This window comes from Argiope bruennichi, chromosome X2, assembly GCF_947563725.1.
Source record: "Argiope bruennichi chromosome X2, qqArgBrue1.1, whole genome shotgun sequence".
Lineage (NCBI taxonomy): Eukaryota > Metazoa > Arthropoda > Arachnida > Araneae > Araneidae > Argiope > Argiope bruennichi.
Genome location: NC_079163.1, coordinates 68,288,817 through 68,305,067, shown reverse-complemented (window position 1 = coordinate 68,305,067; position 16,251 = coordinate 68,288,817). Strand labels below are relative to the sequence as shown.

The window sequence follows — 16,251 nt, the reverse complement described above, 5'->3', positions numbered from 1 at the left end:
TTCTGTAATCTCAAAAATGTTTTCATCACTTTTTGTATTTCATTAATCTTAATTTTTCGTAATCAAAACAAATATAATCATTATACATGAAAGTCAATTCATTTAAAATCAATGGAAATACCTCAGAAATCGTAAATCTTTTCTTCAATTTCTTTCTTGAAGTAAGTTTATAAAATATAGAAAATAAATTAAACATTGAAAAAATGGCATTTTCAAAGTTAAAAAACAGAACAAAATCTTAATTATCAATAAGATGGCTGTCTTAATCAAAAAAAAAAAAAAAAAAAAAAAAAAAGGAGAATCTTGAAAAGAACTACAATTAGAAAAAAATTAGTTACAAAAAAAAATTAGTTTTGCATTTAACTTTCTTGAGATTTTTACCTTTTTATCCTTGGATTGTCAAATTAGTAGCTTTAATTGGATTGACACTAATCTTCGTTTTCTTCATTTATTTAACCTGTTTAAGTGCCGTTTTGGTCTTTTAATACTTTGCCGCTTTAAGTAATCTATCAAATCTATCATAATATAATCCTATATTTAAATATATACACTTATGTCCAAAATTAAGGTCGCAAGCAAGTTTTTCACAATAATTCTAAATTGATAGAATTTGTATTATTTTATATATTTTGAAGAACGGGTAAATTTCAATCTTCAGCTTAGAAAAAGAGGTTGTTTATGCTTTAGTTTTGGCAGAGCTAATGGAATTAGACCGTTTAAGCATCTGGGATTTTTGTCTGCAGATATGTGAAAATTGCATTAAAACAAATAGGTTAGCCAGTTAGTAGTCATAATGAGTTCTCATAACCGTTTAGATGATTCCTTGAAATGGAGAGCCGTTGGAAGGTTTAAATCTTGCCAATCTCAAGCGGATGGATCTAGATGGTTACAAGTGGCACCAAAAATGATATACAGGTTTTGGAACAACAGGAAAGCCCAACTGTTGTGGAGCCAAATACATCCGTCTTGGACAACACAAGAATGTGGGTGCGTTTTTTTCAGTGATGAGTCGCGATTCACTACACAGAGTGATTCTCGCAGAATCTTCATCTAAGGAGAAGGAGGAGGTCGCTATCAGCTCTCGGCAGAAATCATAAAAGAAATCGGCAGATTTGGTGGCAAAGGAATCCTTCTCTGGGGCGGCATAATGTTGGGCAGTCGTACACCACTGCATACCTCCGATGCTAATACTGTCGCCACACATCGCTATAGAGATGAGGTCCTTGAAGCCTTCGTGAGGTTGTTGCAGGGCGCTATTGGCTAGCATTTGATATTTATAGACGATAATGTGAGGTTACATTGAACTCAGATTGTTGATTTTCTTGTAGAAGAGGATATTTGCAGTATGGATTGGCTCTCGAGGTATCCAGATCGTATCCAGATCTTAATCCTATTGAATAAGTATGGGATCGTCTGGGAAGAATCATGGAACAGCGTAACCTATCTCCAAAGACCTTCCAGAAGTTAAAAACCGCTCTTTTGTAAGAATGAGATTTGTTGCCACAAACATTTATTGACAATCGCATAGATAGTATGAGAGCTCGTTGTGAGGCTTGTATAGCAGTGCACGTTGGTCACACTCCATATTAGACATACTTTTGACCGAGATAAATGCATTATCTCTGATTCATGATTTAACACTTTTTGATATACCTTGTTCCTTGATTCACAATTAAAATCATTTGCATATTTTTGTTGCATTCCTTCTCCTATTGTAATATATCTCTGTGCCAAGTTTCACGGTAGCACGGCGAATAGTTCATCAGTTTTCAAAGTTTTTATGTTTGTGACGTTAATTTTGGACATGGATGCATATGCATGTATATAACACAGCAAATTTTAACGCAAGAGATTTTTTCTTTTCCTAAAAGTGATATTGCGTATTATACCTTTAATTATTTTTCTTGTAGCAGCTGATGCACAGCATTTCGGAAGTAGGTTTTTTTTTTTTTTCATTCTATATAATTATTGTATTGGTGTTAATATTTGTATCTCAACAGAATTTTTTATTTCCCCGCAACTGTACATCATCCATGGTGAAACCAGCGGTGGAATTAATATTTTTGACTCTTATTATCAGAATGCAGGAAATTTGTGCTCCTACAAATTATCAAAGGAGTTTATGTATGAATAGAAAGGTAAATATTGATATTTCTCCAAGAGATTTTCAAGCTTCTTCTGATGAGGTACTATTTGAACAGTCTTCGAATGAAAGCTAATATTTAATAAAGTTAGACCTTAAATAAAGATAGACATGTGTACATAGTTATTTCATGATCAATAAAACCTTTTAGGGTAAAATTAACAATATAAATTAAAATAAATTATAAACGATAATATTCCTCTTACTCCATACGAAGGATATCTTTGATCTTTCTTTTAGTATTAGGAAATTTTTAGGTTATAAAAATAATGTTAATAAAGTGGAGGATCTATTTATTACTCTGTGAAAACTATCGATCTTTGTTGATTTTAAGATGATTTTTTAAAATATATAAACATTCAAGAGAATTTATATAATCAAAAGAAAGTATGATGGAAACAATGATTTTTGATTCTTAGATAGCTGTGTGTGTTGTTGTCAGTTTTAGTCCGTTTGGCATTATTGCTGAAAAATTCAGTAGTTGAATTTTTTTCTGAATAGTTTTATATAATTTTAGTAAAGGAAGTGATGATTAAAATTTACAAATCCAGTTCGATTGTTAATTTCTATATGTTTTTTAAAATTTCATCACTAAAGACATTTCACAGTAAGAAGCTAAAACACATTTAACCATCATAATTTAATTTGAATTGTGTTATAAGCAAGAATTTGTGCATATAGTAAAAAAAGCAAGAATTTGTGCATATAGTAAAAAAAGCAAGAATTTGTGAAGGCGATGCGTATAGTATGACGAAGAACCACAAACAAATATACTCATGCTTGTCCAATAATAAAAGTAGTTTTTTTTTATTTACATGAATTTAGTTATATTAAATAATCAATTAGATAATAAAATCTAAGACAAAAGGGAAGGTTCCTTAAGTGAAATGATAAATTTAAAGTTTCTTTCAAGGAAACAGGATATCCTGAAAATAAAAAGAAACCGTATGATTGTGAAAGAGTCTATAAGACTATTTTTAATAAACTTTAAATCATAATTTCGCAATAAGGTTGATTTTCTTTTTCCTGTTTTTGCATCAACTTATTTTATGAGATCTTATGATAATAATACCTTCTTACTTCATGAGATCCAAATGAAATCAATGAATCAAATAAGAAATTCTTGTACTAAGAAATAAAGATAAGATTCACATAAAATGTTCTCAGTTCTAAATAGTATTGTGAAAATCGTATTATAAGACCCCTAAACATTTTCTTATGCTCACATTTTTACTATCCATACTTTCTAGACTGGATGAACTATCAATACGTAACAGAATAAATTCATAAATATGCAAGCAAAATTAATCATACCTTATTACCAAGGAATAAACTTCAATTCTTAATTAAAGAAATGAAGAATACTTCACATTCTTTTAACCATTATAGTAGTATAAAATAGAACATCAGTTTTGTAGATTTTGTTACATTGTCAAAACATTTTTATGAAATTTCAAGAAAGTACTTTACTATAATTTGATTTTTATATGGTCGAATGATATAAAAAAAAATAATTTTTTGAAAAATCAAGTTAAAATTTTATTAAATAGACGTAATCACACAGTTTAAACAATTAACCGAGGAAAATTATGTGAGCACTAATCAAGGATGATGCAAAGGCAAGTATTTCTAAATCTGAAAAATCAGGTTCTTAAAATGACGATTTTGTGTTATTTTTCTCTTAATTGTTTGTCTAGATAACGCTAGTATTTTAATGTGAATACGGGGCAAAAAGAGGGTAATGGGATTATCTATTTTTCTGATGGTAGGATAATTTAGTTAAAATTAGTAGAGTTAAATTTAATCTCATATATTTAGTTTTTTTATTTCTATAATTAGTTGCTGCTTTTTAATTTGAATCATTTGAGTTGAGTTTAAATTTAATAATTAAGTTTAAAATACTATTCTACAGCGTCCTTTCGTGGAAACAGAGAATGCATGGACCTTGTCATGATTCTCGATTTTAATAAACATCTATAATCTTTGGTAAGAATATTCTTCATAGTTTGGCAGTCTTTATGGTGTAAACCATGTAGATTAGTGCTTAATTTAAGTTTTAAATACAAAGAATAAACATACATAGCGACATATTTTTAAATTCTAAAAAATTACAAAATTAGACATTTAAATGAATTTTACCTTTTTCGCTAATACTTTCACTTTCTGCATCGACTTCTTCATCACAGCTAGTACACTCTGGTGTTGTCTGTACGTCTTCCTCTGAACTACTGACAGACCTCTGTCGAAGTTTTTTGCCTCTTTTGTTTTTGTGTGGCTTTGGAGGGGGAGGTCTCACACTCTCCGATTGGTCCGAACTTAAGGAATCATTCCGCACTACTGATTCCATTTTTTTTCGGTTGTTGTGGCCCCTCCCCCTACTTTCTGATACATAACCAGGTTCCAGGTGGTTTCGTCGTTCATCACCACTTCGTACGGAGTGAATCCGCAGTCGGGGATCATCCCCAGAACTTTGAACATCGTAGTCTCTTTTCCTGGGAGAATCTCTCCATTCGTCTCCCCCAAAATAAGGCATCCGAGAGTCTCGATGAGATCTGTCAGAAGAATCTCTCAGAGATTCTTGGCTGGTTCTTCTTACAATAGAAGAATCACTACGGACTTTCCTATCATCCTCTTGGCTAATCCATTGTTGGTCCTTCCCCGATGTTCGACGATCAGCCCCATGGAAAACGTCCCTGGATTTCTGGCTATCTTTCCAAGGGGCTTCTTTGTCCGAAAGATAATCCTTTGCTTGCCGCCTGTGATCCATTGTTTCTGAAGAAGGATATCTGTCTTTTCTTCTGTCGTAACTCGGGTCAGAAGATCCCTCATACCGTCCTCCTCGACTTTCTAGACTTGAATTCCCGTGCAAACGGGAGAAATTATCACGTGAAGTCACATCTGCTGGCCTGGCTCGCTTCATTTCCCCAGGGGGACTCCTTTCATTTAATGGTCGGCTTCTGTCGGAGTACCTGGAGTTATCAGCGTGATGATCTTGTTTTGTAGAGTCTCTTTCCTGAGAGAATTGTCTCCGAAGCTCCCGTTGGCTGTTAGTCCTATGTATTTGCTGTAAAGAACCACGCCGACTGATGCCCAGGGAGAAATGACTTTCGACATTTTCTTTGCCTTCACTGTGTGCTCTTTCCAGTTTCGGTTTCTTTTCTGTTTTCGGGGACAAGATATCACCACGTTCCATCTCCCGATGTTTGGCAGCCATACCACTGTGTACCCACTGGCCTGTCTTTATAAGTAGCTCTTGTTTCTTACGACACACAATGCACACCCATATCACCTGTAATGAAAAAAAAAATTATAAGTTGTTATAAAAATCTTCTCAAAGTCTACTGATCAGTTCCGGATCATTTCTAACACAGCTAACAAATATTTCTAAAACTGAACAAAAGACAATTTTTTTTTTTTTTTTTTTTTTTTTTTTTGTAATTAGTTTCATTTTAAGGAGGAAAGTGAAATCGCAATAGCAACTGAAATGACAAATATACGAGGGGTGTTCCAAAAAAAAGTTTACAAGCATCAGTATTTGGAAAGTAGAAATTGTGGATGGGAATAGTATTACCCAGAGTGAAGACACATGTCGCTAGTTGTCTTAGACCGGTCGTTCGAGCAGATAGTGTTAGTACTGAAACCTGAAACATCGACAGTAATGGCAAGACATCTAGAGAAGTGGTCTCGCACAGAGGTGTGAGCCGTGATACGATTTCTATGGGCCAAGAATGTGTCCCCATCAGACATTCATGGATAAATCGTTGAAGTGTATGGGGACGAAGCAATGAGTAGACAACAGGTGGCGAAATGGTGTCGTTCCTTTGAAGCAGGCTGAGAGATTGCTGGAAACGTTTAGGTGGGAGGTCTGGACCCCCCCCTACAGCCCCGATTTGGCTCCCAGTGACTATTTCCTTTTCCCGGCATTGAAGGAAAACTTATCCCAAATAAAGTTCATATTAGACGGTGATGTTCAAAAAGGTGCCGAGAACTGGCTAAATAGCCAGGGACCTGATTATTACCAAGACGGGTTAAACAAATTGGCCCAGCGGTGTGATAAATGCCTCAACAGGTTTGGTGATATATGTAAAGAAGTGACCACCACATATGTCTCTTAATTACCATTTGTATGCTGTGTCTATTGTTAATAGAGCATTTTTCCTTTGCCGTGTAAACTTTTTTTTTTTGATCACCCCTCGTATATTATATATCAAGTGTGGCTTTATTCAGCTTCAGTACTATTTTTCTTGCTAAACTTTTGATGTATACTGTGTAATAGATTATTATTATTATTACACAATTTTTAATTCTTATGAAATGACTATATAAAATTAGTTAAACATATACTTAATTTTAGACTGCTCTAAACAACAAGGTTCAATTCTGTTTTAATTTGTCACCATTATTTGTCTACATTCTTCCAAAATTATTTAATATTTAGTTCTCAGAATTAGTTTTTGACTCATTTTTACTTCTTTTAATCCCACGTATTCATTGACATAATTAAACGAGTCATTAGAGTAGACCGACCTAAAGAATTTCAAGAAAAGTGCGAATAAGGTACTTCTAAGGCTATTTTTATCATTCTCAAAATGTTCCTTCTTCCCTTGTTCACGATTTTCAAATTTGCTCATAAATCAATTTAAATAACAAAGGAAATAATGGGAATTGTCTTCTCTAAACTTTCTCGGATAAGTCTTAATGAAGGTGTTATCCCCCTTTCTCCAACATAAAAGTTGCAAGACTGTGAACGCCACTTGTGCTCAGATTTTTTATTTTCAGAGTCCTACACATGAACTTTTACATAAATCATTGCGTTTTTGAGTACTGTTACTATGCAAACAAATGTACAGATTGACAGACGGCAATCCGTTGACGGATTTGGTTCAAAAGATATGCATTTGAAATTTAGATGATTAAACTGTGTATCAATTTTTATCTATGTATCTTGCGTTTTGTAGATATCATGCTCACTTGAACTGGCACAAAGAAACAAACTTCTCTCATATGGGTTTTGTTTAAAACTTGAAAGAAATGGTAATATATCGTATAATGATATCAAAAACCAAATTTTATCCCTTAAGCTCAAAACATTTTTGAGCTATCGTGTTCTCAGCCAGACAAATATAATTCCAAAAACATGCTTTTACGGATTCAAGGAGGTCGAAAATGTCAAGATTTTCAAAATTCTTGACTTCGAGCATTTTGATAGTTACAATATTTTCTCTTTGTATTCTTCGTATACAAAAAAGTAATAAATATCAGTACCAGCGCACAGGACACACAACTGCTTACATTTAAAAAAAATAAAAGTACAATTTATTTTTCAAATAAACCTGCTCTCATACGTCTTTAATGGCAGTTACTAATCTAAACCGATGAAGTGAAATATTAGATAAATCTTTACTACATAACGAAGTTGTTTTGTCTTTTGAGCTAGAATTTTTTTGCAAAACAAATGAAACAGATGCTCGCCAATTAATAAATTTAAAAAATAAGAAATGTAACTTCAATTATTTTAAATGTTCACATTATTCTTACTAAACTCTTCGGTTAATGTATGATGAGTGTGGTTTAGGAAGTAAATAATAGAAAAAATTAATAATAGAAACTTTATTCCACGAATATTCTAGAAAACATGGTGCAAGGTAACAAAAATACAGCCAAGATGTACGCCACATCACAATTAAAAATCAAATCACTATTTAAATAACACTAATAGCACTATTAATAGTGCTTGACATTTACAGCTTGCACAACACCCCATAAACAAACTCAGCACCTCTGAAATTTCCAACAAGGTGTAACATCACATGAAATTCTCATGATAAATCTCAGATTTTGTTTCCTAATAAAAATAGGGCCAAAATATTTGCATTTTTAACCCATCAATTTTGTAAAATAGTCGTCAAGTTTGTCGCCAGGTTTGGTATCGAAGATTCGACACCTATCGAAAAATTGATAAGTATCGGAAATTTGAACAAGACTGATCAAACAACTGACCTAGTTTTGAAAAAAGTTGGAATGTCTAATTATCCTAATGGTCATCATTTTAGGAAGTATTGATTTCTGTTCTATTGTCTATTCTTATGCCCTTTTTAAGGCGGAAGGGAAGGAATTCCCATTCACAAAAGGCATTTACATAAGGTTTCATTTCACATGTGTTGTTACCATTTATGCAAAAACAACATGTTAGGAAAAGTGCATAGCATATGCTACATGTGTAGAAAACATTTTATGGCAGATAATTAAGCTTTCGCATTGCAATTTTGCCTTTTTATTAAAAACACTGATACTAATTTCTCTTAAATGTTACTGCAAGGAGATCTGAAAGACTTCAACGGCTGATGTATTTTTTACTCGATTGTTTGAAATCACATTTACACTAAATTTTTAATTTTAATACTCAACTGAAAATTTTAATTTCACGCTGACACTTTTATATTCGTTTATATCTGAAACAAAGAATTTGAAAGTTATCTTCCATTCTAATTTTGAGCAAAGCTTTCTTTTCCTCGTGGAACAATCACTCTACTTATCTCGGCTACATTTAGGTGATAATAGTATCTTAGAGTAAGATTTAATATTTTCATTTTTTACTAAAAGAAGTTCCATTTTAATTTCAAGTTTATTTAATAAGAATATTTATATATTAAGTTGCAATCTCCGTGCCCTTGGTTGCCTAGAACAATAATACAAAGATTAAAAAATGCCAATTTTGTCACTAAAAATGTTTTTTTAAGAAATTATTACAGTAAATTAAAATCATTAGATTATTTTTTTAATTTCGATATTTGCTTTAAAATATATATACGTAAGTAAATTTTTGAAATGTATTACAAAATTTAGACTTATAAAAACTTGTATACAAAGGATTAAACAAAAAACAATGTTTGGGAAATGATGACAACCTTCAAATTAAGCATATTTGCTCTGAATTTCAAATTCAATTTAATGTATTTTTAATGAAATAATAATTAATATTTTATTTAATATTTTAATTGGACCGTAATTTCTTAGTTGGATAAATACTGCAAGTTTTGCTAATTAAAGGATTTTTAGTATATGTTTCTGAACAGATACTTTTGGAGTTCAATTATTTGTATGATTTTTAAATTTAATTCATAAAGGTATTAAAAATTATTTCAGAACTGTTTCACTATTATTTCTGGAAGACATTTCACATGTTTATAATGAATAAAGCATTAAAAAAGTTTACTTGAATTTTAAATATAATTGAAAATAAAAGATAAATATTTCTTTTATTTTATCTAAATATAAATGAGATGATAGTAGATCTAGTTAGGGAACAAAAAATGGCATGCTTAATTCCAAAATGGCATGCTTAAAACAAGTATTTTTTGTATATTCGAATATGACAGTATTTATAGAAATATTAGCAAAAATTAAGTATGAAGGTGAAAACAATGAAGAGCAACAAAAATAAACACTAACCGGAAACCAAAACGAAATAGAAAACGCAAATTGTGAATATCGATTTATTGTATCGTGATTCATCGTGAACCATGATTCATGATCATGCTACCGATAAATCGATATGTTTCAAAAACTGACATAAAAAATCGATTTTTTTCGATAAATCAAAAATCGGCACAGCCCTAGTTAAGTCTCAAATTTATCTTAATATTTACCACATATATATTAAGGGAAAGTCTAAATAAGATATATATTTACTTATGAAATTGCGCGCGTTAAAACTTATTTTTCCATTCTACAATAAAGGCTACAATAAAAGATTAATTACCATTAAAATGCTATATATTCAAAAGTATCGCATATGAACAATATATGAAAATAACGGCAAACTCACCAAGTTTTCTGTTCACTCTACAAATGCTCAATGTGCACCCCCTGAGACACTCGACACATGTCCAAGTGGTAATTGAACTCGTTTCACATATTTTGTGTAGCATCATCATTAAGTCAATAGTCATCACTCCAACACAGGTCCGTTCCCACCACTCTTCTAATTATTAATGTTATATAAGCAAGGCCTTTAATGTGTCCCCAAAGGAAAGGTCATCCGGGCACATGAATGATCTTAATGTGGATTCCTGGGCATTAAAATCTACGTGCAATTTGTGAGAAGATTAATTAGTACAAGTTATCTGGATATGTTGCAGCTATGGTAGTTTCCATAATTGGCAGATATTCCAGGGACTTAGTATTCCTAAGAATGGGCCACTCCTCACTGGCGTATTCAAGTTCGTCGATACCTGAGCGATGAACTTTCGCATAGCTAGATTGGGTGCTTAGAAGAGGATGATCTTGTTTTGTTCCTTCCCCCCCCCCTCCTCCAGGTTACTTCCTTTAACGTCTTGTAATTTCCCTCTTTAAAATCAAATTAAAAACCTTGTTCATGTAGTTCAATTACCAAAAACGTTAGAACAATTCAGAGAGCGGATCAATGCTGCAGTGATGACCGTTATGCCACAAAATGTGTAGAATGCATTTAACTACCGTCTGGATGTATGTCGTGTGATCCAAAGTGCGTGCATGAAATCTGTAGAATGTGCTTGGCCAATTTCGATTATTATCACTCAATGCAATACTGAAAATTAATACTGCAAAACTGAAAATGAATGAATCTTTTATAGTAGCCCTGGTATAAAATGCAATAAAAAATTAGTTACTGTAAATCTTTTCCCTCCAATTTAAATTTGACCATCAACCGAACAGCAAAGTAAGCGAAATACTAGTTTCAAAATTCATTTGCTAATGATGAGAATAGATGGTAAGTTAAATCTAATTCTAAATTTAATAAAAATAATTTATTAAACATCCACATAGTTCTTTCTTTTTTAAAAATTATTATCTAACTTTAGTCTTTAATTTTACTTCATTAATCATTATAGAATTTTGTAATGAACTTTTCCCAAGTTTTCTGCCAGGTGGAGCCACGTTGGTATGGAATAAAAATTAAAGAAAATTAATGGATTAATTGATAATTAAGCTCTGAAAATATGAAATTAGTGTACTATCATCGAGAGGATACAAGTGTACAAAATTTCACAACTTTAATACATCAAAATGTGAATGAAAAAAAATCGATTTTCCAATTACTTCTTTCTTTCTTTCATGAAAAAAAAATCAAACAAATCAAATTAAAAGTATCCAATAAATTGTAAAGGAGCAGAAACATCTTTGCATAACATAGAATACCAACTTTTATATCCTACATATCTCGACTATTTACTTATAAGTAAAATTAATATTTCATATTAATTAGAGTTATTATATTTAATTTCTAAAATGTAAATAACAGTCATTCTATTTGAATTCAACACTGTAATACTTTACAGTATTATTAATTTCTGTCTGATATTAAAAGTAAAAGATGCCTTTAATGTCGATTCTTCAGTTTTACTTTACAATTATCTCTGAGATTTTGACTAAATTCTCTGAAAATAAAAATATTTAGCTACATATAAAGTCATTTCTACTATGACATCTTCGCAGATCATGCTCCCTTTCCCTGTTAACTATCTGAAGCCATGCAATTTAAAGCCAAGAATTAAAACCATACTTTTCTGAAAACTTTATTATTTAGTCATTATTTGTTTATAGATTTAATTGTTTTATTTAGACTTTCTATGTCAATCCATTTTGGACCATTTATAAAAAGAAGGGCTCACTCTAATATTGATAGATTTGGTTAAGTCCCAAGTCAATAAACATTATGAATGGTAGGAGTTATAAATCGAATATTCCAAATAAAACGGTTTTGAAATTGACCATCAAATTCGTCAGTTGAAATCAAAATTAGTGACCTTGAAAGACTGTACTAACACATTTTAATTTCAAAAAGGCAACTTTTATAGTTTCTGTTTATTATGTAGTTTTATTAAATAGAGATTTTTATGATTGAAATATTTGTGTCTATATTTATAAACCTATATTTATTCATTTCTTTTTTCTAGAAATTTCATCTATTTGTAGATAATTTTGTTGTTACAATTCACTTAAATGAGAGGTGTTTATTTCTGAGAATTATTAATTATTATTTTCTAAATCCTATTAATAATTATTTAGTTTTATTTTAATATTATTTTCCTAAATCCTATTAATAATTCCTATTTAATAATTATTTCCTAATCGAATCAAAAATCATTTTTAAATATGTTATTAAAGAAACTAATAAATAAAAAAAATTCAGATTTCAAAATAAAACTTAAATTGTTTTGGTTAAATTAATCTAGAGCTATTACAAACTAGGATGATGATGAGTATTTATTATATTATTATCTTTTGACCTGCAGAAACTATTTCAGGTATTGTTGTGAGAAAATTCCTAATTTTATATAAAACTGATTTTGTTATAACATTTTATGTTGAATGCTTTAATCCGTTTTCTCAGTTTACTTTTTCAGAAGACATGATTCTATTTAGTTGATTAAGAGGATTCTTCAAAAAGCATTTGATAAGAAGACAGAAAGAAAAAAAAACTGTTCTATGTTTGAGCACAAAAGAAAATTCATATTTCTGAATCCCGAGTCATCTTCTAAATCTCATCAAAATGAATTGTTTTCCAAAGGAGCGCTTTGTTCAGAAATCTTGCAGAATCAGACTTGCAATTACAGCTTGAAATGGACTGAATGGATACTGGAGCTATTCTTTACAGTCGATAAAGCATTTTCAAACTATTACACTAAAGCTAAGCAGGATTATGGATTAAGCAGGATTAAGTGACGTAATATTTTTTATCAAAGACTTGCTGCTTGAAGTAAAATATTGCAATAAATTAATTGTGCTATTAATTTTATAAATTTCAAAAATAATGTTAATTGACTAATATTGATTGCAGAATTTTATATGCTATTGTAAAACATCCATAACATTGTCTAGAAAATAAATTATGCTTCATCATTTCAGACAGTTTCCAAGAACAGTATTGAATTTAAAACAATCTGAATCTGAACGGAACGAACGTTCTTGGTTCCTTTTACTCATTATAAGCACTGGTTATTCACAATATGAGGATAAATGGCCTGTTGCATTCTCTGATTATTCTTGGTTTGTTCATCGAACCTTGGAATTTTGCTGCATTGAATCTGTGCCAACTATTTGGCTGCAGGGACAAGGGATGACGAAATAATGTAACAAATAGTGTTAAATTTAGAAAAAATATTACAGAGTTTTAATAAAGATAGAATTGTAGAAGAATAATTTAAAATATTTATGATGAGAAATTTTTAACAACACTGGGACAAATAGTAAAATCAATTTCCGTAATTTTAATAGTTCAATATGAACTGTTCTTTTAGGAAAGTACACAAAGATAGTAAAATTTCTTTTCATTCAAAGAACAGTTTTGATTGGTTTTTAAGACAAATAATCACTTTCATGCCTCGTAATTTAGGGCTTACGATTTCGGATTGCTATTCTAAAATTTTAGCCTGTCCTTATCCTATCATCCATTATCATCATAAAAACAATTACAAGGTATAAAAGTTACAATATTTACAAGGTATTTTTCAAAATATACTGATTAATTTACTGAGAACGATAGCTAAAAATGATTTCGGAACGCAAATTGTGGCGGTGATATGGCCAATCATTGCGGATTAGCTGTTTCTGGTTCGTTCTTCTGAACAGAAAAAATTTGTTCGATATTTATTTTCATTTCAATAATTCAAATTAAATTTTTTAAACATTAACAAGTTTCTAACTTCTGATAAATCCTCCTTTTTAGCTTCTACTACATATAGAATGTATTCATTCTATTTTAGAACAATTAAATTTCGAAATTCTTTCAAAATTTCGACATGTAGAGGTCAGTGGCTAAGTAACTAAACATGTGTTCTACTTCTTCCCAGACTTCACTATAAAGCACGAATGATCACTATTTTAGAATGTTGAATTCCAAGATATCACTGCCGAAGCCAACGATGAGATAAGCCGATGCTTTCTGATAAGCATAAGCGTAATTGTCATTTAATTTAAAGTGAATATATTGAATGAATATCAGCGTTCACACTATTAAGTCATAAACAGCATAGAAATAGCCTTGAGAATTTAAAAATGACTGTTGGTATTAAAATTTGTATTAGCAAATAGAATTGTGTACATTTTTTTTTTATGTTTAACATTGAATATTGAACTTTACACACTGATGAATACACGTATATGGTAAGGCTAAACACATTTGTTTAATCTTATTTGATCAAAATTAATATCAACAATGCTTTCCATGCTTGAATGTCCAATTTGGCTTTACAGATGTCTATTTTTTTCATTCCCAGCCGGTCTTGTAGATACGTATTCTCCAACTGGAAATGGATAATAATGTAGAAGACAATCTACGATTTTCATACATTCACTATTATTTATCATGATTCTGGATAGCCTTCTTATTCAGAGGTCTCCACGTATTCAGCAATTTCCATAGTTGTAAGCATACTCCATTTATCCAATGTTCATGAGCAAAACCTCGAATACTTTCCACATCTCTCGTCAAAAAAGAATTATTATTTTTTGTACCAACGCTAAAATTATTCTTTCTCTGGTGATTAATTGTTTATTATATAAGCTTTAGTATTAATTGAAACTATTTTAGTTTAGAAACAGTTTTGCAAAAATGTATCAAGACTTTTGATATGAACAGTATACCTGTGATGAAAAGTTAATAATGACATTTTTCAGGAAACTTGCAGATAGTTTATTGAAACATTTTCTCGATTTATTATTCCTTCCAAAACGTTGAACAATACCAAGCATTTAAAAACATTTCTCTTGAACGAAAAATTAAAATATGAGAGTTTACTGTTTTTTAAAACCAAAGTAGCCTGTCTTTTATCATTTATTCTTAAATAATATTACCATAAACACTTGCGGAATTCCATTAGTCAGCTGTCTAATGGAAGTCCGTTCAAATGCCTAGGACTGAGAAGTCGATTAAAAAATCTTTATTTTCCAAATAAATAAATTTGGAAAAAGAAATCAAATTTGATGAATGATGAAATATTAGGACTTAACCAAGAAGTATTAACACTTTATGTCAAGTTTCATTGCATTTATTTAGTTATCAATATGCTGTCAATTACTTATGAGTATATCAATATAAATAAAAAAAAACTGCATTTTTACAAATATATTCTATCAATTGCTTATCAATATAAATAAAAATAACTACATTTTTACAAAAATATGCTATCAATTGCTTATCAGTTTATAAATATAAGTAAAAAGCTACTTTTTTTCCCAAAAAATTTGCGATAAATCCTTTATTAATATAAATAAAAAAAACTATACTTTTTAAAGTTAATAAAATAAAAAAAAATATTACGTTAATATTCATCAGTAACATGTTAAAAATGTATTGAAATGCGAAACTAAACTGGCCAATTAATTGAAGGAAGTTCCTCATAATGTGTACCACTACCCTATTCCGCCAATGACCGTGAAAGGTCAAAATTAGAGAATACCAACATTCTCCGGTGAATGTCGAATGAAAATAATATGAATGCTGAAACTCGTCAGAGAAGGTCGATATTGCCCAGATTTCGGTCTTTCATAATATCATACACATATACTTATTACAAGCCTTATTAATATATACATGGACTTAATTTTAATTAAAGAACCTTAAAATGAAATAAGGGAAATTCTTTACTTTGCTGCCATTTAAAAAATACTTGAGAACAGACGGGATAAGACAATAAATTCGGAATGAGAACGTAACATAAAAAGTGTTTAAGCTGAAAACTATTTTGAAACGTAAATTTTCAGTTCAATGTTCAATAAGAAAACCAATTGAATCGAATTATCTCATTAATCCTTTTAAAGTCTTTTGAGCAAATTGTTATAGTAATCACTTAAAAAAAATGAAGAAATCCTTAAAATTAAAAGAAATTAGCTTTCAATTAGGCTTGCTGAAAAGTATTTTAAAGAATTCAATTTAATAGTTGTTAGTCACAGAGTCAACTGAATACACTAGGGGGCGGTTTCACATTTTCCCTCAGGTCCAAAATTTAATTTCTCTAATTTGTACCTCTCACGTAAACCAACATTTTGATGGTTCAGAGTGCAATGCACATCTATTTTGAAACACGATCTGTCCAATTTTACCAATCTGTCTCCTTGAGGTATTA

At 30.5% G+C, this 16,251-nt stretch overlaps 1 protein-coding gene across 5 annotated transcripts in view; it reads right to left on the bottom strand.

Annotated features, from left to right (window-relative positions):
• LOC129960763 (regulating synaptic membrane exocytosis protein 2-like) overlaps positions 1–16,251 on the bottom strand; it is a 234,420-nt gene that overhangs the window by 109,111 nt on the left and 109,058 nt on the right. For all 5 annotated transcript variants that reach the window (XM_056074376.1, XM_056074378.1, XM_056074377.1 and 2 more), the window contains one exon: positions 4,283–5,432. In XM_056074376.1, coding sequence (XP_055930351.1) covers positions 4,283–5,432 — 1,150 coding nt within the window. The remainder of the gene's footprint in view (positions 1–4,282; positions 5,433–16,251) is intronic.